This window comes from Vicia villosa, linkage group LG2, assembly GCF_029867415.1.
Source record: "Vicia villosa cultivar HV-30 ecotype Madison, WI linkage group LG2, Vvil1.0, whole genome shotgun sequence".
Lineage (NCBI taxonomy): Eukaryota > Viridiplantae > Streptophyta > Magnoliopsida > Fabales > Fabaceae > Vicia > Vicia villosa.
The window spans coordinates 148,988,719-149,014,577 of record NC_081181.1 but is presented as its reverse complement, the minus strand read 5'-3'; the positions used below and the strand labels follow the sequence as shown (position 1 = coordinate 149,014,577).

At 34.0% G+C, this 25,859-nt stretch overlaps 2 protein-coding genes across 2 annotated transcripts; both read left to right on the top strand.

Annotated features, from left to right (window-relative positions):
- The first annotated feature begins 2,046 nt into the window (after positions 1-2,046).
- Positions 2,047-3,819, top strand: LOC131652412 (uncharacterized). The gene is made up of 3 exons (XM_058922261.1): positions 2,047-2,408; positions 2,516-2,663; positions 3,415-3,819. The coding sequence occupies exons 1-3, from the start codon at positions 2,149-2,151 to the stop codon at positions 3,520-3,522; spliced, it is 516 nt and encodes a 171-aa protein (XP_058778244.1). The 5' UTR covers positions 2,047-2,148; the 3' UTR covers positions 3,523-3,819.
- A 12,368-nt stretch (positions 3,820-16,187) lies between these two features.
- Positions 16,188-24,966, top strand: LOC131652409 (kinesin-like protein KIN-UA). Its single transcript, XM_058922257.1, has 19 exons — positions 16,188-16,474; positions 16,762-16,862; positions 16,939-17,061; positions 17,224-17,409; positions 17,593-17,814; positions 17,918-18,074; positions 18,388-18,537; positions 19,052-19,140; positions 19,354-19,557; positions 19,837-19,950; positions 20,318-20,449; positions 21,248-21,379; positions 22,440-22,575; positions 22,687-22,779; positions 23,106-23,231; positions 23,361-23,486; positions 23,753-23,896; positions 24,139-24,267; positions 24,356-24,966. Exons 1-19 carry the CDS (start codon positions 16,339-16,341, stop codon positions 24,514-24,516), a joined length of 2,661 nt encoding a protein of 886 aa, XP_058778240.1. The 5' UTR covers positions 16,188-16,338; the 3' UTR covers positions 24,517-24,966.
- The last annotated feature ends 893 nt before the right edge of the window (positions 24,967-25,859 follow it).

Genomic DNA, 25,859 nt, shown 5'->3' with positions numbered 1-25,859 from the left:
TCAGGTACTTCATTGTAGATGCTCCATCATCATCATACATTATCATCGGTCGCCTCACCTTCGACATCCTAGAGGCCACCCTATCGATACTCTATTTAACTATGAAGTACACCTTCCATTCTCTTTCATAAGAAAAATGGACTTTTTACATTCATTCAATAAATGATGTATTTAGACTATATATAAACTAGATACATCATTTATTCAATGAATCTAAAAAGTTAATTTTTGCTTATAATAAGGAAGGGAGGGAGTAACCCTTTGTTAATGGATGGATAGGCATTGGAAAGGGAGAGAGAGAGTGCTCAGGAAACAATTAGAAAGTGTTACCAAGATAGCCTCAAGATAAGTAGGGCAACAATTATCGACAACCCAACCTCCACATTGTAACTTTCGTAGACCTGGACCCAGAGAAAATTACACAAAATATAAACTATTACCCACAAAAGATTCGAAAGAAGTCGAGATCAGCCTTAACATTTTTCAAACCACAAAGTTGAGAACCTCCTTGATAGAGAATGAAGAAAAAGAGCTCGTTGCCCTGCTCCTAAAAAACATAGATATATTATTCTAGAACCCCTCAAACATGCTAGGGATACACATTAATATTGTATTTCATCATCTCACCCTCGAAGTCTCTGCCAAACCAATCATACAGGAGAACAGAAATACGAGCGAAGAAAAATGATAGTCGTAGATGAAGAAGTAAAAAAGTCGAATGGGTCGAGATTTATCAAGCAAAATTAAATATCTCACTTAGTTGGTTAATGTTGCAATAGTCTAGAAATTAAAATAAAAAAGTAGAAAATATAGGTAGAAATCATCTCTAATACTTCCTCTTATCTTAATTATAAAAAAAACATCAAAAACCAATACAACTAAGGGTGAGAATAGACTGAGTCGAGTTAGGCTTTGTCAAGCCTGAGCCTGACCTGTCAAAAATTTCAAAGTCTAAGTCTGAATTGTGGCCTATCAAAGGCTTATTTTTAGGCCTAAGCCTGACCTTTTCGAATGTCTGCTTGGCCTAAGAGCCTACATAAAAACCTATTTTATTTGAACATTTGTAAATAAGTAATTTAACTAATGTTTAAATAAGATAAACAAATTAAAAGATCAAAAAAAATTAAATGCTTATTTGTATTGACTTATTCAAGTTTACTTATTAACATAAATTTTTTGATCCTATTTGTTTGAGAGAACTTAAGAAAACAACTTATCACATTGTTCATAAAGTTTTTGCAGTTAATTTTCATCCGTTCATCAAAATGACTAAGCTTGATTTTTGTATTTTAATTTAAAGTATGAATACAATATTATAATAATAATAAAATTATTCATATATAATTTAATAGGTCAGTCTACTAAGTTTAAAATACTTTTTATATGGCTTGTGACCTAGCCTTTTTAGTTAAATAGGCTTTTAAAAAAACCTATGCCTTTTCTATTTGAAAAAAAAAATTGATTTAACCTGAACATGTGTAGGTTAGACCGTAGACCTCTGTTAGTCGCTCTGACATATTCCCACCCCTAAATACAACCGACAATTGTTATAGTAACTTTTTGAGTAATTTTACAAATATCTTTTCATAAACAAATTGTAAAACATTAAATGTAGGGGTGGCAAACGGGCATGCCCGCCCCGTTTAGGCCCGCCCCGCAAAAGCCCGCGAAAAAATGGTGCGGGGCGGGGCGGACATATTTGAGAGTGCGGGCCTAAAACATTGCCCCGCCCCGCAAAAAAGTGAGGGCGGGGCGGGGAAAGCCCGCGGGCATTGAACCTTTTAGGCCTAAAAATAGTAAAATTGTATGAAAAAGCTCATGCCCGCAAAAGCCCTCAAAAAAACGGGGCAGGGCGGGGCGGACACATTAAATGGAGCGGACCTAAAACCTCGCCCCGCCCCGCAAAAAAGTGCGGGTAAAACGGGCTTTCCCCGCGGGCCGGGTCCGTTTTGCCACCCCCTAATTAAATGTACCTATTAATATAAAACAAACAAACATTAAATAAGAAATAAAAAATAAAAATGATGCAACACTTGTAGAGGGGGGTATTTGCCCCCATACTTGCAGCTGTAAATGGTTCCCTCAGAAGACCAGTTATCTGAAGTGGAGGGCTGAAAAAGCAAGAGGCCAAGAAGGAATATCAAAACCATGGCAGCAACTACCGTATACTTATCAAAACCATGTTCTTCTACTCCTAAAATCCCGTTTCTGTCTAATTCAAGACAACTACTACACAGTAGCTGTCGATTTGGAACCTTAAAGCCAAAAGCGGGTCTCTCCCATTTCCTCAACATTGTTGAAACCACTTCTTCATATATTCAACTTCCACTGCAACTCGAGCTTCATGAACCTTCCAATGCTCTCTCTTTGCCTACTTGGGCTGTTCATGTCTCCAGCGTCGTTGAATGGTAACCAACCACTTTACCTTTATCTTATTTACCCGTTCTTCTATTCCATCTATCTATCTACCATTTTAATCTTCATTGCTGTTTTTTTTTTTTTTCTATTGAAATAGGATTATAGCTATGGTTTTGGTGTGGCAATATGGAGAGAAATCTGGATATGAAGCCTGGAAGGGGCTTTCTTGGGGTATGGTACCTCTACTTGGTGGAGCATTCTGTGCTTGCACATGGCATTTCTTTTATAACTCCGATTCCCTTGAGGTAACAAGCCCTTTCTTGCTTCCTCTATATAGAGCATCTGTTTTTTCATTAGTAGTAGAAGTGGTAATAATCATTACATATTGACCCACACAACCGTGAGTACCAGAATTTGAATCCTGATGATGGCGTTCAACCTAACAATATCAGTTAGTTTCTGTTAGTTGAATTAGAATTTGCATATAGAAGGTGTATGTTACTTTACTACTAGAATTGTTAATTGACGGCACCGTTCTTAATTAAAGCTTAAATGAGTCTTCTTGTAAACTAGTGTATACAATTTATTGTCACAAAACATAATGAATGGCTACTGAAGGTTCTGTGCCTGAGCGATTTTCTCTCGACATTGTTTGAACATGTTTTATTTGTAGCAGAAATAGTCAGTAAACTCTGCATCTAGACTAAATAATTTCTACAATATATGTATTTTGCAATGCTTCATCGTCAAAACTCGAAATAACTTCTAGACCTTATGGGACGAATTTGTCAACCATTTAAACTATGCCTTTGGATGCTTCTCCGCCTCTTGTTATTGTGGATGCTATAAATAATGTCAAAATTTATTTCATTAATTTGAATTCTTACCATCTCCAAGGAACTCCAACCATGATCATGACCTGAGAAAAAGCATACTATGCAAATAACAAACTTCTGCGCCGTGCAAATTCCATCTTGCAATATAAATCTGTTTGAATGTGAAATAGATGTTTTACAGATGAATTGAATGAGTTGTTCTCTCATGAGTTGTATGTAGGTATTGGTAGCACTTCAAGCGGCACTAACTGTAATAGGTAATTTCACAATGTGCATAGCCGCATACCGAATATACAAATCATCCCGTGAAAGCTCTGAGAATTTGTAAACTATTTGCATACGGGTATTTCGAAGTAGCATTTAAGCTTGAACGAAATTCTTACTTAATCTTCTGCCGATTGGTACACTATCCTTCTTGAGCCTTGATGAATATGAAGAGTCTCCTGATTTATAAAAAAATTGTAAGTGACAAAGATGGAATCTATAAGATACACTTTAGTTTCTTGATGTTGATCTTGATCTCATTTGTGTAACCTTTGTATTTAGCTTTGTTTTCATATGATTCTGTCAATAGAATGCTTTGTGTAGTATATTGATAAGAATGTTTTAACCTTTTTGTATTTTATATTTTGTATCATGCTATTTCTATTCTTATTTATTATTTTACTCTATATCGGTCTTTCATATTTTTTTGGGGGTAAATTACTTCCCTTTCATAGGAAGGCAAGGAGATAAATTCATTTGGTTCCATAGTAAGTGAGAGACACGAGTATGGAAAATAAGGTGTAAGAGTAATGTCATCTAAAATGTCATTTTATAATGGAATTCTTTTTTAAAAGCAATTTTTTTTTGGAAAATTCAATGAAAACCATAAAAGACACTTCAGCTGTTTCTTTCATTGAAATGATGATTGTAAATTGTGATATAGTTTACAATAGCAAGAACTAAAAAAGCTGCAAGTTACAATATGCTTAGAGTTTTAAGATATTCAATAAACATGGATACTGATGCATCTAAAAGTGATATAAGAAATAGAGGAACATATTTCATAATTTAGGGATTTCTCAATTCTGCATACAAGGTGTTTGATCAATGGTCCTCATATGGAATTACTCAATTCTGCATACAAGACATGCTAACTAATCATATTTTAATAGCCTACTTGTTAATTATTTGATGACATTTGACAAAATGCATTTGACGATCGGTGAAAGCCTCTAATGATTCATGAAAATATCAAAAATTGGTTGGAAAATTGAATTATTACATATTCAGTTCTCCATACATTTCCTTTCTAGTTACTGTGATATATGGATGTTGTTAAAAAAATAGCTTGAAATTTATTATCATTTGAAAGGCACCCATGATGTGAATAACATAAATTCAGCTACTATATAAACTTTTGCTACCTTAGAAGTGTTATTAGAAATATAGGAGATATAGATTAACTCTTAGTTGGTGACTCATTGACGAGCCTATATAAAGGTTTTGTTGTACTAATATTTTTCACTAGCTTTTTCTCATTTGTAATATTTCACTTTCAGATCAATATTATAGATTCTTAAGACTTCTTTCTTTTCTATGGATGCCATGTTTGCTAACAAGTGTAGCCAGTAAATGAATTCAGCTATATAGTTAAGCTCAAGTGTTGAGCTACACGGTTGACTTTGATCATCAATAAAAAGAATGTAAATCTTAAAGTAGATTCGTTCATTCATGATACTTTTAGCAACACCTCATGTTGGCCAGATCCTAAGAAACCCCAAAAAATTACTTTGGCAAAAAAATTACAAACCCTACCAACTACATTAACAATTTTTAAAGAGAAAAATTGCAAAACTAAAATACTCTAATGACAATTTTTTTAATGAAAAATTAGAAACAGTCTCTAAAACCTTACGTGACACACAACGAACAATACTTAATTGCACTCACAAAGCTACATTTTGTTCACATGACACACAACTAACAAAACTTAATTGCACTCACAAAGCTACATTTTGTTGTTGTAAGAAAACTCAAACTATCTATTTATATTTATATTAATATTCTAATTATTTTTTTCTTTCCACTCCCCGATGTGGAACTTATATGAATATATTATTTTATCCCACGTATCCCCCTTAATCAAAGTCCAACTTTATTCAATTTGTCATCAACTTCATCTTCAAAGAGTTTAACATCATTATAACGATTAACTACATTTATAAAATCATTACTCTTCAATTTGTTGTCTTCTTTTCTTATTCCCTTGATTAGAACCTTTGATTTTCGTTTTTCCTCTTTTGATCAGAACCTTAACTCTGATATCAATTGTAAAGAAAATAGCAAATAAATAAAGATCGGTGCACGCGAAAGCGCATGCATAAAAGAAGAAAAATTGTGAGAATTGGATCGAAGTCTATTATGTCGAAGGGTAGCTTCTAGTTCGACAGAGAATATGCATGAGGTCGAAACTTGTTTGCATGCTGTTGTCGAAGACTTACATACTGTAATCAAAGCGTGTTCTGGTATGTGGGTGTTGAAATGTTAGGGTTGTTAGTATTTCGAATTGGGCCTGTTTGTTATGTCAAATTGTTTAAGTTAGCTTGTAATGGGTATTTGTGAAAAAGCTCATTAGTTTAGTATGTTAGGTTTATTATAAATAGCATACTAGTCTCTCATCATTGCATACTGCAAATCCTAATTTAGGGTGAGAGGGTTATTTATTATTCTTGTAATACTTGTAATCTTATTTCAAAGAGAAAGTAAAGAATATCAGTTATAACCAATCCTTGTTGTTCTTCTCGCTTCCGATTGTGTTCCCTATTATACTGTGTTCTTGGCATCGTTTTCACAACAAATTGATGCGATGAGCGTGGATAAGATGCCTTCAACAAAGTATGAAATTGAAAAAGTTCACCGAAGTGAACGATTTCAAAGTATGGACGTTGCGTTAACGGAAAAAGAAAAGACGGCCATGATCGAGAAAGCCCAAAATGCAATTCTATTGAGCCTTGGTGATAAGGTTCTTCGACAACTATCAAGAAGACGAGGACATCAGGGTTATGGGTGAAACTTGAAAGTTTGAACATGACCAAATTGCTGGTAAATCAACTTTAGAGGAAGCATGCTTTGTATTCATTCAAGATAATTGAAGACAAAGTGTTGGCTGAGCAGCTTGATATGTTTAACAAGCTAATTCTTGATCTTAAAAACATTGATGTGAAGATCGATGATGAAGATCAAGCGCTGTCGATGTTGTGCGTTTTGCCTAGGTCACATGCTCATTTCAAAGAAACTCTCTTGTATGGAAGGGAGTCCCTGACCTTCGAAGAAGTTCAATCAGACCTGTATTCTAAGAACTTGAATGAACGAAAGGAGCATAAACCTTCGACGGGTGGTTAAGGTTTGGCCATTAAGGGAAAATTCTCGCGAAAGGATGGTAAGTTCGACAAGAAGAAGGGCAAAAGTCAGCAGAAGTCTTACAGTAATGAAGCATCTGGTATTCGATGGTCAGAACGCTAGGAAGGTGTACCCTGAACGCCTGAAAGATAATGGAATTAAGGCAACACAAACATTGTTCAAGATGATTTTGAATCATCTAATGTTCTTGTGGTTTCAAGCATTGACTCGAGTAAGGAATGGATTATTGATTCAGATTGCACTTGGCACATGACTTCAAACAAAGACTCGTTCGAGGAATTATGTGATCAAGATGGTGGATATGTATTGCTAGGAAACAACAAAGCTTTCAAGATTGTAGGTGTTGGATCTGTGAGATTCAAGCACCATGACGAGTCAATAAGGTTGTTGACTAAAGTCACGTATGTTCCTGATATGAAGAGAAATTTGATTTCTCTTGGTGAATTTGACAAGAAAGGATATGTTTTCCAAGGAGAGAAAAGTATCCTAAGAGTCATGAAGGGGTCGAAGGAAGTCTTGAGAGGCGTGAAGAAAAAAGGCTTGTATACCCTTGAGGCTGAAGTTGAAAGTGGTTCGACAAATGTTGCATCCACGAAACCTTCATCGAAGACAAAAATTTGGCACATGAGATTGGGACATGTCAGTGAAAGGGGTCTGGTCGAATTAGGGAAACAAAATCTTCTTGGTGGAGACAAAGTCGAAAAGCTGAAGTTTTGTGAACCATGTGTACTTGGAAAATCTTGCATAATGAAGTTCAACAAAGGTAAACAAAGAGCACATGGATCTCTTGATTACATCCGTGCTGATCTTTGGGGGCTTGCAAGGTGTCCATCATATTCAGAAGCAAGGTATTTTCTATCCATAATATTAGTAGATGATTATTCCAGAAAATTATGGGTATTCATCCAGAAGACGAAGGATGAAACTTTTGGGAATTTCAAAAGTTTGAAGACTCTGGTAGAAAATCAGACTAGAAGAAAGGTCAAGAGGTTGAGAATCAATAATGGTATTGAATTTTGCAATGAGGCGTTCGATAACTTTTGTGCTGCCTCATGTATTATAAGGCATATAACTACTGCAGGTACTCCACAACAAAATGGTTTGGCTGAAAGGTTTAATCGAACTATTTTGGAGAGAGTTAGATGCATGATGACCAGTGCTGGGTTAAAGAAGGTGTTTAAGGCTGAGTCTGTTTCAACAACAACATATCTGATAAACAAATGTCCTTTAACTGCGTTACATATGAAGACACCTGAAGAAGTTTGGTCGGGACATCCATCGGATCTCTACAAATTGAGAGTATTTGGATGCGTAGCCTATGCTCACATTAGGCAAGACAAGGTCGAACCTAGAGCTCTGAAATGCATGTTCATGGGATACCCTGAAGGAGTCAAAGTTTATAGGCTATGGTTCCTAGAGCCAGGTCACAAGAAGAGTATCACCTGTCGAGATGTAGTTTTTCAATAAAGCTGAAATGGCCTTTAAGAAAACTAAGGATGTTGGTTGAATTGCAGAAATATCTGACGAAGAGTTGGAACATGTAGATATTCCTCTTAAGGTGGAACATGTTGATGCTGAATTGCATATCCCATATGAAGTCAAAGAAGAAGCAGAAGATGCTAAGGAAGTTGAGGAAATTGTCGAAGACTACCTATTGTCAAGAGAAAGGTTGAGAAGATTCATCAAGCCACCTCAGAGACTTGGGTATGCAAATCTTATAGTTTATGCCTTAATATCTGCAAGCGAGGTTCTAGACGCAGAACCTAGAGACTATAAGGAAGTTATGAGGAATCGAAATAAGACTGAATGACTGAAGGCCATGGATGATGAGATGAAATCTCTTCATGATAATCACACATGGGAACCAATCGAGAAACCTGCTAGAGCAAGGTTAGTCATTTGTATATGGATTTTCAAAGTTAAGGAAGAGATTAAAGGAGTGGCATCGAAGAGATACAAGGCAAGGTTGGTCGTAAGTGGTTTCACTCAAAAAGAAGGTGTCGACTTCAATGATGTGTTTTCTTCTTTTGTGAAGCATAGATCCATTCGAATGTTGCTTGCCATGGTGGCACAATTAACCTTGAACTGGAACAAATGTATGTGAATATTGCGTTCTTGTATGGTGATCTAGACGAAACAATCCTGATAAGGAAACCTAAAGGATATGTCAAAAAGGGGAAGGAAGATTTTGTGTGTAAGCTAAAAATATTTTTATATGGATTGAAACAACCTCCTCGATAGTGGAATAGGAGATTCAACAATTTCATGGCATGCATGTTTCGTTAGAAGCCAGTTCGACCAATGTGTTTACTTCCGATTTCGACCTGGTAATTCATTTGTTATTTTGTTGCTTTATGTAGATGATATTCTCATAGCAAGCAACAATGTTGAAGATGTGATGAGGGTGAAGGCTGAACTCAATAAAGAGTTTGATATGAAGGATTGGGGAGCTGCATCTTGGATTCTTGGGATTGACATTCAAAGAGATAGAAAACAGTCGAAAATATGCTTATCTCAAGAGGCATACCTACGAAAGATTCTCGAAAATTTTGGTATGTCGAATTCGAAGCCTGTTGTGACTCTGACAAACTCTCAATTCAAGATGAGTATTGATCAGTGTCCCAGTATTGATGTTGAAAGAGCTTATATGAGTAGAATTTCATATTCTAATATAATAGGTTCTTTTATGTATGCTATGGTCTGTACTAGACCTGACATAACATATGCAGTGAGTCTTGTAAGCAGGTACAAGACGAATCTTGGAAAGACTCACTGGAAAACATTGAAGTGAATTCTAAGGTACATAAATGGGTCTCTGAATAGAATCCTAATTTATGGTGGAGCTTTTGGTGAAGATAATAAAGCATTAATTAAAGGATGTGTCGACTCTAATTATGCAGGTTGTATGGATTTCAGAAAATCTATTTCTAGATATGTTTTCACTATGTTTGACACAACTATTAGTTAGAAAGCAACACTTCAAAAGGTTCTTTCTTTATCAACCACTGAAGCGAAATATATTGCCCTCACTAAAGTTGTGAAAGAAGTATTATGGCTTGAAGGCTTTGCGAATGAGCTGAAACTTCACGGTCGAGGTATCACTGTTAAATGTGATAGTCAAAGTGCTATACACCTGTCGAAGAACTCAACATATCATGAGCGAACTAAGCACATCGATGTGAGCTTGCATTTCGTCATAGGAGTAATCAAGCGTGGAGAAGTTCAAGTGTTGAAGGTTTCGACAGATCATAATGTTGTTGATATGATTACTAAGACATTGTCGAGTTGCAAGTTTTTCCACTGTATGCAGTTGATAAAGCTGCATGAAGAAAACTAGTTTGTTCTTTAATGTTATAGAGTTTGTTCCAAGGTGGAGATTTGTGAGAATTGAATCGAACTCTATTATGCCGAAGGGTAGCTTCTGGTTCGACAGAGAATATGCATGAGGTCGAAGCTTGTTCGCATGCTGTTGTCGAAGACTTACATACTGTAGTCGAAGTGTGTTATAATACGTGGGTGTTGAAAAGCTAGGGTTGTTAGTATTTCGAATTGGGCCCATTTGTTATGTTTAATTGTTTAAGTTACTGTGTACCCTAAGTTAGTTTGTAATGAGTATTTGTAAAAAAATTCATTAGTTTAGTATGTTAGGTTTATTATAAATAACATACTAGTCTCTCATCGTTGCATACTGCAAATCATAATTTATGGTAAGAGAATTATTTGTTATTCTTGTAACACTTGTAATCTTGTTTCAAAGAGAAAGTAAAGAATAACAATTATAATCAATCTTTGTTATTCTTCTTGTTGCGCATTGTGTTCTCTATTATACTATGTTTTTTCTATCGTTTTAAAAAAAAAAAAAACACTTACAAAAATGATTAAAAAAAATAATGTCAAAACTATAAAAAATGTGAATTCTTATCTACCCATCATAAAAAGTTGGGTAGAGTTACCCTTAAAGTAAAATGTATTGAAAATAACCAAAAAAGTATGCTATTTAATAATAAATTAAATATGATGAAATTAAATGTTACAATGTAATTAGTGAAATATACACTACCCAACTTTTTAGGATGGGTAAAGAAGTTGTCCCAATAAAAAAAAGTCTTCATCTTACACCAATTTTTTTTATGGCATACACAACAAATCAACTAAATTGCGTCAACAACTTATTTAAACAGTATTTACTTTCTAATTTAAATGGAAAAGTTGTGTCTACAAATGACAATACTCGTCTGACTTTACAGGTCAATAATTGTGTACGGAACAAAGTTTATTATGATCATAATTTATCAACAAGACATTCAGCTTTTACATGGTAAAGTGGAAGAGTTGCCCCGTCTCTGTTCATTAAGGACCTTTGCACACCATGTGCTTCTTAACAAATAAAAACATTCTCGTACGAAATTTGAAGAAAAAATTGAAACACACTAATTTTAGATAATAAAGTCTAAGCATTTGAATAAATCAGGTGCCATTTTACAACCACTTGTACCTTCTCTAATCCTAAAATTCATTCATATGGAGAAACATAAATACTATAATGGAAGTTCATATGAAATCATTTCGAAAGTCGTGGTCCATTATATTATATAATTGGTTATATGATTCTTCAAGTTCACATGTCCTACTTCTTTTTTAAGTAAAGAAAAAGGTGTTCGTTCCATCTTATCTGCACGGAAAGTCTCTGCAAGAAAGAAGCCATGGCTCACAAGTCACTGTGAATCACAAGTTGATATGGTCACTGGCCTAATTTTCTCAACAAAGCTAGATGTAATAGAGTGTGGAATCATTACCAGCACTAAAAATTCATGCTAACTTATAGAGATGAAAGTATAGGTAGCAAACGAATACGTCCGTCTCACAAAAAAAGTAGATCAAGACTCATATATTTGAGAGTGCAGACATGCAAACTTTGAACCCCTAGAGAATAAAAGTTATAAAAATTCTTATTAATATCTGTGTATGCAAAAGTTTGCAAAAAATAGAACGGACTATAAAAAATATTAGAGATGCGAAAACGAGCATGTGTGAAAAATATTAGACACATTATAATATCCCTAATTAAAACATATATGAGTTTCAAAATATGAAAGCGGGTTACAATTGATAATTTATGTGTGAAAACTGATAGCATCGATCAATTTAAGCCCCTCGTGCTACATTTACACATTCAGGACCACACTCACTTTCATTTTCATTCCGAGCAATTAACTTTTTAAACTCTTTATTGATTAGTCTTCATCATGGAATGAGAAAGCATGAATCCAATGAGATTTGCATTGGTGGAGTGGAGCACACTCTCGTCCTCCCTTTCTCTCTTAAAATCTCCATCAAATGTATGTCCTTTTGATGCTTTTTAACCTTTCTATGACTTGAGGAAAAAGAAAAAGAAAAGATAAAGTAACTATAAGGTCCATTTAATTGATTACAGAGTGCCTTTAGTTAGGCATATCCCACTGCCTAAACTACCTAGCTTTAGGGCCATCTCATCAAATCCTTTCTTCTTTAGTACTTCCGCTTTCTTTTTAATTGTCAATTAACAAATTTTATTATTTTTAATAGTATTTTTTTATCCATAATATTCTTAATTATTTTTTTATTTCACTTGATCTTTTTCTTTTCTTATATTTAATAAGTATAAGCAATTTTGATACTACCGTAAATTTTGAAAATGACAATTAAAAAAATAAATTTAAAAAAAAGAAATTAAAAAGAAGGAAGAAGTAGTTAGTATAGAAATATAAATTAAAATTAAAATGAAATAAATAATAAAAGATATGTTTTATATTGAACATTTAAACATTATATAATTGAATAAAACGATTATGGTCTATGGACATTGTGGTTTTGTTTTAAATATAGTTTTAAATAGGTGAATTAATTGTCAACAATTTTATAATTATAAAAAAACCAACTTTTTATTCAATTATATATATTGTCCTTCGTTAAACATATCATTGACAATGCACGACTCTTTCTCTATGACTGTCATATTAAGGCTCTGGATCACTACACTACTCTCACCAACCTGGACCAAAGCAGCAGTTTCCTTCTGTTTTTTGCTTGACAAGTTATCCATTCTTAAGTACTCCTCCCATCTTAAAATAAAATTCTTTTAGAGTATGTTTGAATTGATGGAATAGGATGAAATAAAGTGGAATAAAGTTATGTTCTATCATTTAGATTTATTAAGAAAGGATGGAATATACCTCTATCGAATGAAATACATTTCATCCCATTCCATCATTTCCCATAATTTTTTGTACCCTCCGATTTGCACGGAATGAGAAAATACCTATATTCCATCATGACGTACATAAACAATGGAATGACATATTTATTCCATTTCACTTTGCTCCGCCCCATTCCGTTCCATGTTTTTTACGTACCCAAACAAAGCCTTAAGGTTGTTACATATAGATTAAAAAAAATAATGATTGAAAAAGTAAATGTAACAATTTTACAAAATTATTCTTAGTTACTATTGACTATTATACATTGCCATAAATGAATAATATGTTTTAATAACTTGAAAATAGTGTAGAAAATATTTACTAGAGGTAAAATTGGTAAAAATAAAATAAATTAATATTGCATTGAAAAAGTAAATAATCACTTATTTTAGGACAAAATTTTCAAGTTAAAAAGGCACTTATTCTAAAACGGAGGGAGTATTTTTCTTCTTTCCATCTACAGGGACATAAACTTAGTCGATTTCTTTTTTGACAAGGTTTTGTCATGAGTAGTCTCCACCAACCCCTCCCTTATTTTAAAATTTTCATAAAAGTGCCCAATGTAGGAAAAAAGGAGCAAATATCAAGAACCTTCTCATATTCTATTTTCACAAAAAGGTAAAACCAACCTTATCCACAATAATTGTATGGCTAAAATATTTGGTAAGGTCTAAATCCACTAAAACTCTCATCAAGTGGCCAAATTCCCTATCAAAAGATGGTTTATTAGAGGCAAAGTTGATGAAAATTAGGGGTATCAAATTGCTAGCGATTGTGAAGATAAATTTTGGCCTCCAATATTCTTGCGAGAGGCCATGAATACAAATCCAAACTTGGGTTGAGGTTTGCTTAAGAATGGATCGAACAAAGTCCCTAGTCAAAGGAAAGAGTTTCAAAACTCTAGGGTGCAACTTACATGCATTGACTGACCTAACCCTACGAACATCTGCTAAACAGGAGAATAAGAACTCGTAAAAGTCTTTACCGAGGGAAATGATGCCCCAATTACCATGGAAGGCCACATATCAAACAACTTATGACGCAAGCAAACAAGTGTTAGGGGAGTAGAACCTTTAGACCAAGCGATCCTATATCATATAGATTGTGTATTCAAGCTTCAACAACAAGCCTATACTCATCTTTAGAAATCAAAATTGCAATTCTATCTCCTTTCCACATGGGACCGATGGTTGACTTTATGAAATGTTACAAACGCTATTGACCGCTTTAGCAAAAGTCTTATCTACTTTAGGTGTCAAACCTTTAGGTCTGGGGACTGATGTAGGTGGAGGAATCATTTCTGTGAAGATGGAGTGAATGAGATTGGACTCCATGGATGCATGGAGCGAGCAAGAAAGAATATGAAGTTTCTAGGTCAACAATGTATTACGTTTTCAAAATCACCCTAACACATTGTGTAATTTCTAATCTAGCTCTAGATGTAGAAATTAATTTGAATGAGAACAATTAACTTTAATCTTTATTATAAGAAAAATTTTACTTTGTAAAACTTCTATTCAATAGATATAAAAAATATATTATTTTTGGACCATACACTTGTCGTGGACAAGTAAAAGCTCAATACGACTAATATTCAAGTAAATGATACCTTCTCTGATTTTCTTGTTCTCTATTTTAACTATTAAAATCTTCCTCATCTTTAATTCACTTGCCGTTATATTGTTATTGACTTTCACTGCCTTTACTCTCTCCATTGTCTGAAACTTGATTGTATGACCAACTTTCACGACCTTTATTGTTATGACCGTAACATTATTACGACCATTTACTATCTTGTTCTTTTGTCTCGGTCTCACATGCATAACTTCTAGCCTAAATCTGTTTATATGACCAAATATGAGTGAACTCCGTGCCTCATATAGCCGAGCCAACCTCCTAATTGGTTGATTTTGCACACACAACGAGCTAGACAGTAGGATCCAAAATCAAATTCACCTTTCACATGTCAACTTAATTACCCTCCCTCTAAAGATTCCACGTGCTACAGAACATATGCGTTGGAATCTATTGATGAAGATATGAGTCATTATGAATATAGCCCTCCACAATCTCTCAAACATGAGTCATTGAGACATGTAAGGAAAATAATATTACTAAAAAGATGAGTAATATATTTGACATTTCAATAATAATTAAGAGAAATATTATTAAAAAAATAATTGCGTGGATTTTTATCTATTTTCTATTTCACCACTTATTTTCATCTTGTAGCCATAACTTCAGTGTAAAAGTATTTTTATAGAACAAAGAAAATAGTTGTAAATGTTTTTAAATTATCACAATTCAAACATCTAATTTTTTTGTGTGCTTCTTGCACCTTCATATCTACATAAAACAGAAATTAGTGCACTTTAAAACATTCATCACTTCATTTCTCTTCTTCTCGCACTAAACAATATATCATGTGCTGCTCAAAAAATAAATATCAAATCCACAGTTTTTTTTAAATTTTTTTTATTCATTCCCATATACAATACCACCAACCAAGTATAATGGTAGAAGCAACCAAGAAAGATACTTAGTACTAAAATTAGTAATGAGTGCAGAAATTGAACTTATATGGAGTACCTAAATTGAACAAGTATCGATTCTGATTTGTCTACGTTGACACTCAAACTCTTACTCAAGTAAGAAGCCGGATGTTCTTTTGGACACATCTGTGCGACATTACCAAGTAACTTGTCTTCCCTACTTAGCATGACAAATGGACAAAATTATATACAAAACACTCACAAAAAGACAATTTTCTCATTAACAAACATAAACAAATAAAATTAAACAAAAGCCCCAAAACGCTGTGTGTTTGACCTTACACAAATGTTTCTTATTCTTATACCATTGCCCAACATTAAGTTTCCGTGGACAATTTAATTAGCAGTAATCCAAGATTAGCAAGTAGATCGAGCAGTTGGTTGAGTTGAAAGAAATTGAATGCTGCCAGCCCACGATTCATTACAGGTGCAAGAATAAGACAAAAGAATTTCGTTCAAAAAAATTATATATTTATTTCTGTAGTTAATTAATGTGCACACACTCATTTGTAAATGAACTTTAATTTGAAAATAATCAATTGATGAATTATTAGAGAACAACATTATTATTATTATTATGAAAAGCAAAAAATCTATAATTGGGACCTACATAAAGTGGACCATATGGCTCATTTTCAGCTCAACTTGCTTTTTCTAATTTTGAGTTCGTTGCCCGCGACATTGCGACGACTACGTATATAAATAATAAATAATAAATGTTATAAAATTATTAATTAAAAAAACAAAAAGCAGCATGTTAAATAAAAAAAAAAAAAAAAAGAAAGAATACGCATTACTGTTATTGTCTACTGAGGTTCAGAATTTATTTGAGTCACATCTGGTAGCGGTTGCGGATTGAAGAAGTGAAAGTGCAACTGCATAGTTTTCATATATTCACCAAACTTCTCCTTTTTCTTTAATGAGAAAACCAAACCCTTCTTTCTCTTGAAAATGTCCACCTCCTCTCAAGGTAGTAGCACTAACAGAAATGCTAACAGAAACTCTCTTAAACCGTCGTCAAATGTCAAGTCTAAGCCAATTCAACGCCGGACTACCACCGCCTCCGCCGTCAAGGATCACACCACCGGTCAGTTCTTCCGTTCTCAGATCTTTCTTTCCTTTTTCGCCTATCGCCTTTCGCCTCTGTTATCACATTATCATCATTAACATTTTCTCTCTTGATCAATTAGTATTGTTTACCTTTAATTATGTGATTATACTGTGGCTTCAATTTAGGATCCGCTAAATTTGGGAGATGAGAAACTGTAAATTAATAATTACGTGTGAAAATAATGTGTTAGTTAGTGTTGTGTAATTGTGTTTGTTTGGTTTTTAGTACTAATATTGATTTGCTTATGCTTGGAGTGAGTGAAGTTCCTGGAAGAGTTAGAGTTGCTGTTAGGTTGCGGCCTCGAAATGCGGAGGAATCAGTGGCGGATGCTGATTTTGCTGATTGTGTAGAATTGCAGCCGGAGGTATGTGATTTCTTGCTTGTTTTGGATTTATTTACTTTGCTGGAGAGTTGATTATAGTTGTGTTTCAATGTTGCAGCTCAAAAGGTTAAAATTAAGGAAGAATAATTGGGATGGAGAGACTTATGAATTTGATGAGGTGCTCACTGAATTTGCGTCGCAGAAGCGCGTTTATGAAGTCGTGGCTAGGCCTGTTGTGGAGGTTTGTATACATTCATATTCATCACCTGATGGGTTTGTTTTGATATCTTTGTTGTTCATTTATGCTTTCATGAACTCATTTTCTGATATTAAAAGTTAGTTAAAATGGCGTAATATGAGTTAACGGTGTGTCCTATTGTTTCATTGCATTAAACTTCTGCAGAGTGTACTGGAGGGCTACAATGGAACAATCATGGCATATGGCCAGACTGGTACTGGTAAAACTTATACTCTTGGAAGACTTGGGGAGGAAGACACAGCTGCTCGTGGAATAATGGTACGAGCTATGGAAGATATTTTTGCAGATGTTTCCTTGGAAAGTGATTCTGTATCAGTCTCATATTTGCAGGTACTTAGCAATAAAAGAGATTTTGGTATGTCTTTCTAATTTAGGTTCGCTGTCTGTGGATATAGATATGGCACTTTAATCTATTCAAATTCATCCTTTGTTTCAAAGTATTTGTTATATTTTCTGGCAAACTACATTTAGATTTCATATGTTAATATGATATTTCTTGATTCCCATGTTCAGCTGTATATGGAGACTATACAGGATCTGCTCGACCCTTCCAATGATAACATAGCCATCGTAGAGGATCCCAAAACTAATGATGTTTCACTACCTGGAGCTACTCTAGTTGAGATTAGGGACCAACAGAGTTTTATTGAACTACTAAGATTAGGAGAGGCTCACCGCTTTGCTGCAAATACAAAATTGAATACCGAATCTTCTAGAAGTCATGCTATTCTGATGGTAAATGAATTGACATATCTTGTGTGTGGAGGATTGACTGTCATTATTCAATATTTCTACTTTTAATGTTATTGGAGGATTGACTGTGCCTCTCATACAATAGGTGCATGTAAAGAGATCCGTCAAGGGAAGAGATGCTTCTCATTCAAGTGAAAATGGAAATCATCCACACATGGTTAAATCGTTAAAGCCGCCTATTGTTCGGAAAGCTAAGTTGGTTGTTGTAGATCTTGCTGGTTCAGAACGAATCGACAAATCAGGTTCCTAGATATAGCAAAAGAGAATTCATGATTTCTCCATGTTCATCTGTTTGTAGGTTCTTTATTTATATTATCAGAGGCATTGCTATAAGGAAACCTTCCATATTCCGCTCCCAGCCTTTTCCTTTAATTTTATAAATCTTTTTATACAAATGCTTTGAGTCAACACACAAATTTTCTCAATTCTGGGCCAATATAATTCAATATTCCATGCTAATGAAAAATATTGTTTATTCAAGATGGGAGGATATACAGTTTCTGTCTCTCTTATTTTCTACTTAATGATACTGTTATATTATTTGTTGCTTAATAGGAAGTGAAGGACATATGCTAGAGGAGGCCAAATCCATCAATCTGTCTTTGAGTGCATTGGGGAAATGTATTAATTCACTTGCAGAGAATAGTGCACATGTGCCATTTCGTGACTCAAAGCTTACTAGATTATTACGTGATTCATTTGGAGGTAAGACTCTAAGTATGGGAATTGCTTTTTTTTTTCTTCTTGTTCTTCACTTTTTGTTAATGCTTAGCTTTTTTACTATAGACGAAGCATCATATTCTCAACTATGGCATGTTAGCAATGGATGTTGACATGACATTGGTATAAGCATGCGGACCAAAAAGCTAACAAAATAACTAAACAGTTAATGCAGAGAAAATTCAATCTATAGATGGCAAATTCATGGAGAAGCTTAAGACACTAAATCTGAAATTTAAATAGAAGTGCTCTTCCTTCAATGCTTTCATATATTTTGTGGATAAATCTTTATAAAGGTTTTGAGTTGAATATCTTTGAAATCAAATCACCTCTTTTTGCAGAATCGTTGAAATTAGAGGGATAAATTTTGGGTTAAAAAATCCTTCAATCAATTATTTCATTTTATATGGTCGAGATTTTATTATTAAAATATTTTATTAAAATTGTAAAGCATCTCTAATCTGTGCAGTATGTGTTTGACTTCTAAAATTTTTAATAGGTACAGCAAGAACTTCACTTGTCATTACTATTGGACCGTCACCACGGCATAGGGGAGAGACTGCCAGTACTATAATGTTTGGACAGAGGGTGCATTTTCTCCCTCCACTTTTCAGATTATTTTAGCCGCCAATATAACCTGTTACTTTCATTGGTTGATTTCCCCTATTGTTCTGTACTTCACATTTACGTCCATGCTGTTGCTAATTCATTTTATGATGATACTGCTTAGAACGAGAAATGAAATATTGTACTGTAACCGATAAACATTACTTAGATGTTCAACATTTGTGCATCTTGTAGGCTATGAAGGTGGAAAACATGATAAAGTTAAAAGAGGAATTTGATTACAAAAGCTTATCAAGAAGGTTAGACATAGAACTGGATAAACTCATTATGGAACATGAAAGACAGCAGAAGGCATTTGAGGATGAAATTGAAAGGTTAGCAACAGAAGCACAGCATCGGATATCTGAGGCTGAAAGAAACTATGTAGACTCACTGGAGGTTGGCTCTATATCAAAACTTTTTTATATCTATGCCATTTGTGCTTTAGTTTGTGTGAAAGAGTTTCTTTGTCAGCCATCGAATCACATTATTTCAGGCACCATATATTCATAATATCACACTCAACTGGCCCTTTAGATGATATTGTTCATTTTTTGCATGTAGGGTAAGATGTTTAGTATATAGCACGACTTACGTAATTTATTGAAGTTCTCTTAACAAATTAATTTGATGGTGACACTTTGGTGAATATAGCTGATACTCGTTTTACTTTCTCAGAAGGAAAGATCAAAATACCAGAAAGACTATATGGAGTCAATTAAGAAGCTTGAAGAGAAGTTTCTGATGAATCAACGAAAGAATGAGGAGCCTCATATGAAATCAAACGCAGAGGTAGTGTTTTGTATTATAATATATTGTTTTAAGTTTACCACAACAAGTGAAATTTCTAAGAAAACAGTCTAGACGATCAGGTCATCTGGAAACATAAAGGATAATGGGTACGATTTTTTGTGTATGTGATGTGTGTGGGTGGGGGTGTTCAATTGTTATGGCCACTTAGTGATTACTGATTAGGGATTTTCCTAAACAAGGATTGATTGTATTAGGTTCACTTTTTTTGGGATTATAAATGTTAGTTATTAATTGATAGAAATGTTAATGGGTGAAATTGAACCCAGTCCCTTGTCCCTCCTGCCCTTACATTCCTTCCCTCAAATCAACAAATTGTATTAGGCTCACTTGAACTGTCTTTCCCTAGATTCCCAATGTATCTGCCGAGGAAATGGCTGATTTGAAGAAAATGCTTCAAAAAGAGACTCTTTTAAGAAAAGCTGCTGAAGGGGAAACAAATAATTTGAAGATTCAAGTGGCTGAACTAAAACAGTCAGAGGTATGTTTTTGGGTCTCCAGTATTTTTATGTTGAGAAATGCTAGTAATCAACTCTCTAACACATTCACTATGAATGGTTAAAATTCACATGGATCCTACCAAATTTATATGGGACCCACATGATTTGCTAGGACGAATGTGAATTTTAACCAATCTTAGAGTGAGTATTACAAAATGTGTGTTAGAGTGTGTTGCTAGCACTACTCTTATATGTTTCACTTGCATTTCCTTCTCTCAAAATGGGGTGTGTTTGTTTTAAAGTTTCTAGGAATAAGAATAACTAATACATGATAATAACATTAGTAAACTTGTACCAAACCTAAAAATATATGTTTCACTTGCATTTTTATGTTTGGTACAAGTTTGATAAAGTTATTCTTATGTATTAGTTATTTCTATTCCCAGGAATAAAAGCTAGACATACTTTTATGAATTTACATTCCCATGATGGAGGGTGGGAATCCTTTATTCCCGTGGGAATGAAATTAACTGCCAATCCAAACCACAATACTGCAAATAACTTCCCACTTTTGTTAATTTTTTTTCTTCTATTTTTAACTAAATATTCCATCCATCTCTAATTATAGGACCCTTTTGAAAATTTTGTTTGTTACTAAACATAAGACACTTTGCAATTTTCTAGAAGCATTTTAAAAAAGGTTACTTGGAATGTCAATCATGGACATTTTTCTCAATAATAAGATTCCCGGGTATATGATTCTTGATATAAATGTTAACTTGAAACAAACTACCCCATAGTATCTGAATTAGTTTTACATGATATGTTTACTGCAATAGGCATCAGCAAAGACAGAGATATCAAAACTTTATAAGATTTTGGAAGATGAGTCTCACCAGAAAGAGAAGCTTGAAGGAGAAATAGCAATATTACAAAGTCAATTGTTGCAGTTAGGTCTAGAAGCTGATCAGGTAAGCTATACCTAAATTGCACAGATGCCATATTTAGTTGGCATTTATCTAGTAGATTTTATAATAAAAGACAACCACTTATGGATTATAGTTTGTTTTCCCCATGGTTGTTTATGTAGAATTGTTTTTGACTTTTTTTTTTTTGGATTTAAATCACTTAACTAATTACTAACCGCACACTTGTTAGTATGCGTACTCATTTTGAATCACAAAGAAATAGTTTATCTCATTCGCAATGCCTTTTTTGTAAGAAAAAATCAAAATAACTATTATTTTTATCTACCTACTTTTTAAACGAGATTTCGAGCTAATTTTTTAAAAGAAAAAATGACTTGAGTTATAAGTTTGTGATGAAATCCAACAATTGAAATAGCAGCAAGGGTATAAAAGATACCAATTTTATATTTTATCGCAAAGGATGAGAAATTATTAAACAACAGTTGTTATATCTCCGGCTCAACTTGGGTAGATACATTAAAACATATTCCTACCTCCTGTAAATGTCAATATTTTATATGGAATCGTATTTATGCCAACGGGAGGCCATGTTATCTTCAAGCATTTGGATTGGGGCTATTTGTGGTTAGGTAGAAACCTGAGGGCTTAACATGTTGGCTCCCTCACCTGTTATAAGCTATGACTTATTTCCATTCACATGTCTGGGAAGACTATTCAATTTCCATGGATTATGGTTCATTCAAGATTCTGCGAATTAGCTGTATATGTCCTTATGAATATTGGAGATAAAGACACTTTTCTTGAAATTTCAGAAGTTGATACTGTAGAATGTGAATGTAACTGAGAAATCCTAGTTTTCTAAATGTATTTCCCTTGTTTCTTTTCTCATATCTGGAGGTGAAATTTGGACTATTGAGCAGCTTGAGTAAAATTTTAAGAAATCAAATGACTTCAAATGAGTTGGGTTGAAACTGTCTAAGTATAGCAGCATTGTTGTTCTTTACCATTTCTAATCATTATGTGCACTGCTAAATACATCTTCTTGCATCATTGAGTGTCGTCATATTATTTGGTATTTTTCTGATTGACATTTATCCTATAGACAAGACGACATCTAGATAGGGGCGGACTTAGCAAAGAAGTAGGTGGTCGTGATTCTCTCACTTCCCAAATTAAGCATCAGCAGCAAGTTTCAGGAAATGGGGAGAAGCCTTCGATAGCCAAGCTCTTTGAGCAAGGTAGTTATTAGTATATATTGCTCGTGTCTAAACACTTGATATATATTTTCTTAATAGCTTATTTGTCTATTCTGAAGTTATTTGTTCCTGATAGAATAAATATTTTTATAGTGGGATTGCAGAAGATTTTGTCATTGCTTGAATCAGAAGATGCTGATGTGCGAATCCATGCTGTAAAAGTTGTAGCAAATCTCGCTGCTGAAGGTTGGTATTGTATTTTCTTATTTTAAAATTAGTTAAAATGACAGTGGAAAAGTGAATAAAAATATAATTATGATGACCTGTTCATTATTTGTTATAATGTCAATCAATCTGCAAAAAGTTGTAGTTTAATATTCTGAATCTTTGTTAAAATCAAATATCACCACAATCATATGGAAACTTGTCTTCCTCATTCTTCCGATGATACGTATATTTGGCTTGGTTTTTGAAATGACTGATTCAAAGAAAGCGTCTCCTTCTAAACTAAGCTTACTTGGAATTGATGTTATAATAATTATCAGCCCTAACATGAATTTAACTTGATATAGAAACAAATCAAGGGAAGATTGTAGAAGCGGGGGGGCTTACTTCCTTGCTTATGCTGCTTAAGACCACACAAGACGAGACCATACATAGAGTTGCTGCAGGTGCTATTGCAAATTTGGCAATGAATGGTAAAGTTATGCTTCCTCCTCTTTGCAAGTAATCATTTTATAAAATAAAAATGTTTATTACCAAGATATCTTATTTTTTCCTGGTCTCTGCATCCTTATTATGTGTATCCTTATCATGTGTCTAAACAGAAACCAACCAAGAACTCATAATGGCCCAAGGGGGCATTAGTTTGCTGTCAATGACTGCAGCCAACGCTGAAGATCCTCAGACTCTTCGAATGATTGCTGGGGCCATCGCTAACCTCTGTGGCAATGGTACACTAATCATCTGAATCTATTTTTAAAATTGTTTTAGTTTTCTGCACTGTAGATGCATTTTACTACAATATAGGTAATGCATTCAATCCTGAGACTCATTTCATATAAGAGACCCTTCTGGCCAGGTGTAGGTTAGGTGTAGTACATTGATCAGTGAAAATTTAGAGTGGTTCTACTTCTAGTTTAGGCATCATGTACAAAACTGATTCTCTTGAAACAAAATAATTTGTCATCACTAAAAGTTGTGTTTTCCTTGCACCTAGATAAACTGCAAACAGAATTAAGGGGCGAAGGTGGTATCAAGGCACTGCTGGGAATGGTGAGATGCAGACATCCTGATGTGCATGCACAGGTTGCTCGAGGAATAGCGAATTTTGCAAAGTGCGAGTCAAGAGCATCTAGTCAAGGTAAACTTGTATGAGCAGCTTCCCAAGTTTTGTATTTTGATTGTGATAAAACATAATATGCTTATTGAAATGGAACTTATTCCTTTAAAATGATATAGATTGCATCCCTCGTATTTGTCCATTATCTCTATAGTTTGCTTTTTCATTGTTAGCACAATGCATATTTTGGGTTTGCAATTTTTCGCATGACCAACCTCTTCTACTATTGCCCGAGTTTAATTAAGTTTTGCCATACTGTATAGGGATGAAGAGTGGAAGATCTTTCCTTATTGAGGATGGTGCCCTTCCATGGATTGTTCAAAATGCAAACAACGAAGCCTCGTCAATAAGGCGTCATATTGAACTTGCACTCTGTCACTTAGCACAACATGGTAAGTACTAAGCAAACTCTATCTTTTGACTAGAAACTAAACTTTCTTTGGGTCTTATATCTAAGACTATATGATGAATGCATTCCAGAAGCAAATGCAAGAGACATGATTAGTGGGGGTGCATTATGGGAGCTAGTCCGTATCTCACGAGATTGTTCCAGAGAAGACATAAAGACTTTAGCACATCGAACACTAGCCTCCAGCCCCGCTTTCCAAGCTGAAATGAGGCGTTTGCGACTGAGCCACTGAAAATTATTTATGTAGAAAAAAAGTTAACCTGGCTGGAAGATCCAAAGATAAGCAATACATTTCGGTATTTTGGGTGTATTTCTCACAAATCTAGATGGACGGCTTTCTTTGGTGTTCTAGTTGAAAATCTAGACAAGTGTTTATGGGTTCTTGTGTTCCATCAATGAATGGCCATAATTTAATCAAGTCAACCACCACTTGGTGTCTCTCTGGTCCACTTGCTAGCTTCTGGCTTGTAAATTGTTTTGTATATGAAATAAATAGAGGTAAGAGTAGTCACAACACAATTTTGAATTTCTTTCATGAAATAGCTTGTTACCAATCAAAACTGCAACAGTTAAATTTGTTTATTAGTGATGATTTGAATTGTTTCAACAATTGTTTGAACTGTGAACCTTGTAAACATTCATTTTTCTTTTTCACAATGATTGTCCCTACCAAGTTGCAAAAGCCAGTGTATTATTATCTTAATTATTGGCTTTTATAATTGGGATTCCTTAAGTGGGCATAACCATAAAGACATTATGCGCCTCAAACAACTTGGGACTGAAAAGATAAAGGAAAAGTTGTCTTTTAGGTAACAATACTAATGCTAATAATAATAAGATTCATGCTAATAAGTGTGCTAAAAGCATCTCCAACTGTGCGACCAAACATAGGTAATTTAAGTGGGTTCTACTTGCCATATAATTTTGAAGAACTTTTTCATTTTTTCTCCAAAGATAAAACTTTTAAGAATCTATAATGGGTCCCATAATTTAACTCATCAACATTTCAATGTTTTTTAATCCAAGTACCATTTGCTTCCAGAAGTGATGAGATTGACATGCCGGCAAATAAGGCAAACACTTGTCAGTAATAAATACATAATTTTTATGTCATAGTTTATTCTTTAAAAATGCTTCAAGAGCATTTGTTTTTCTACTACTACTAATAATGCACTACTATTATTTTTATTATTGAGCAATGGTGTTCTTGGTGACTTGGTCTTCCTTAATAATCATATTGTCATCATATAAATATGACATTTGTATACTCAAAATAATTAAATAACTGATCTTACCAAAACTATATTTGGCGGGACTTGTTGCAGTCAAATAAAGACATTGATGTAGAGATTTTGAAAAACAAATAAGTATATATAATTTTATTATTGTCAAATAATATATGGTCAATCGTTGATGGCAATTGACTAATAATTTGATCTAATGTGAACCGCAAGAATAACCTGGTTACTCATCTATCTGAAAGCTTTCATGTGTTGTTTTAAAAGAAACGTCGCTTTCTAAATAAATTGATTCGTGTAAATTATGTTTTGTCTTTATCTATATATTTGTTACATT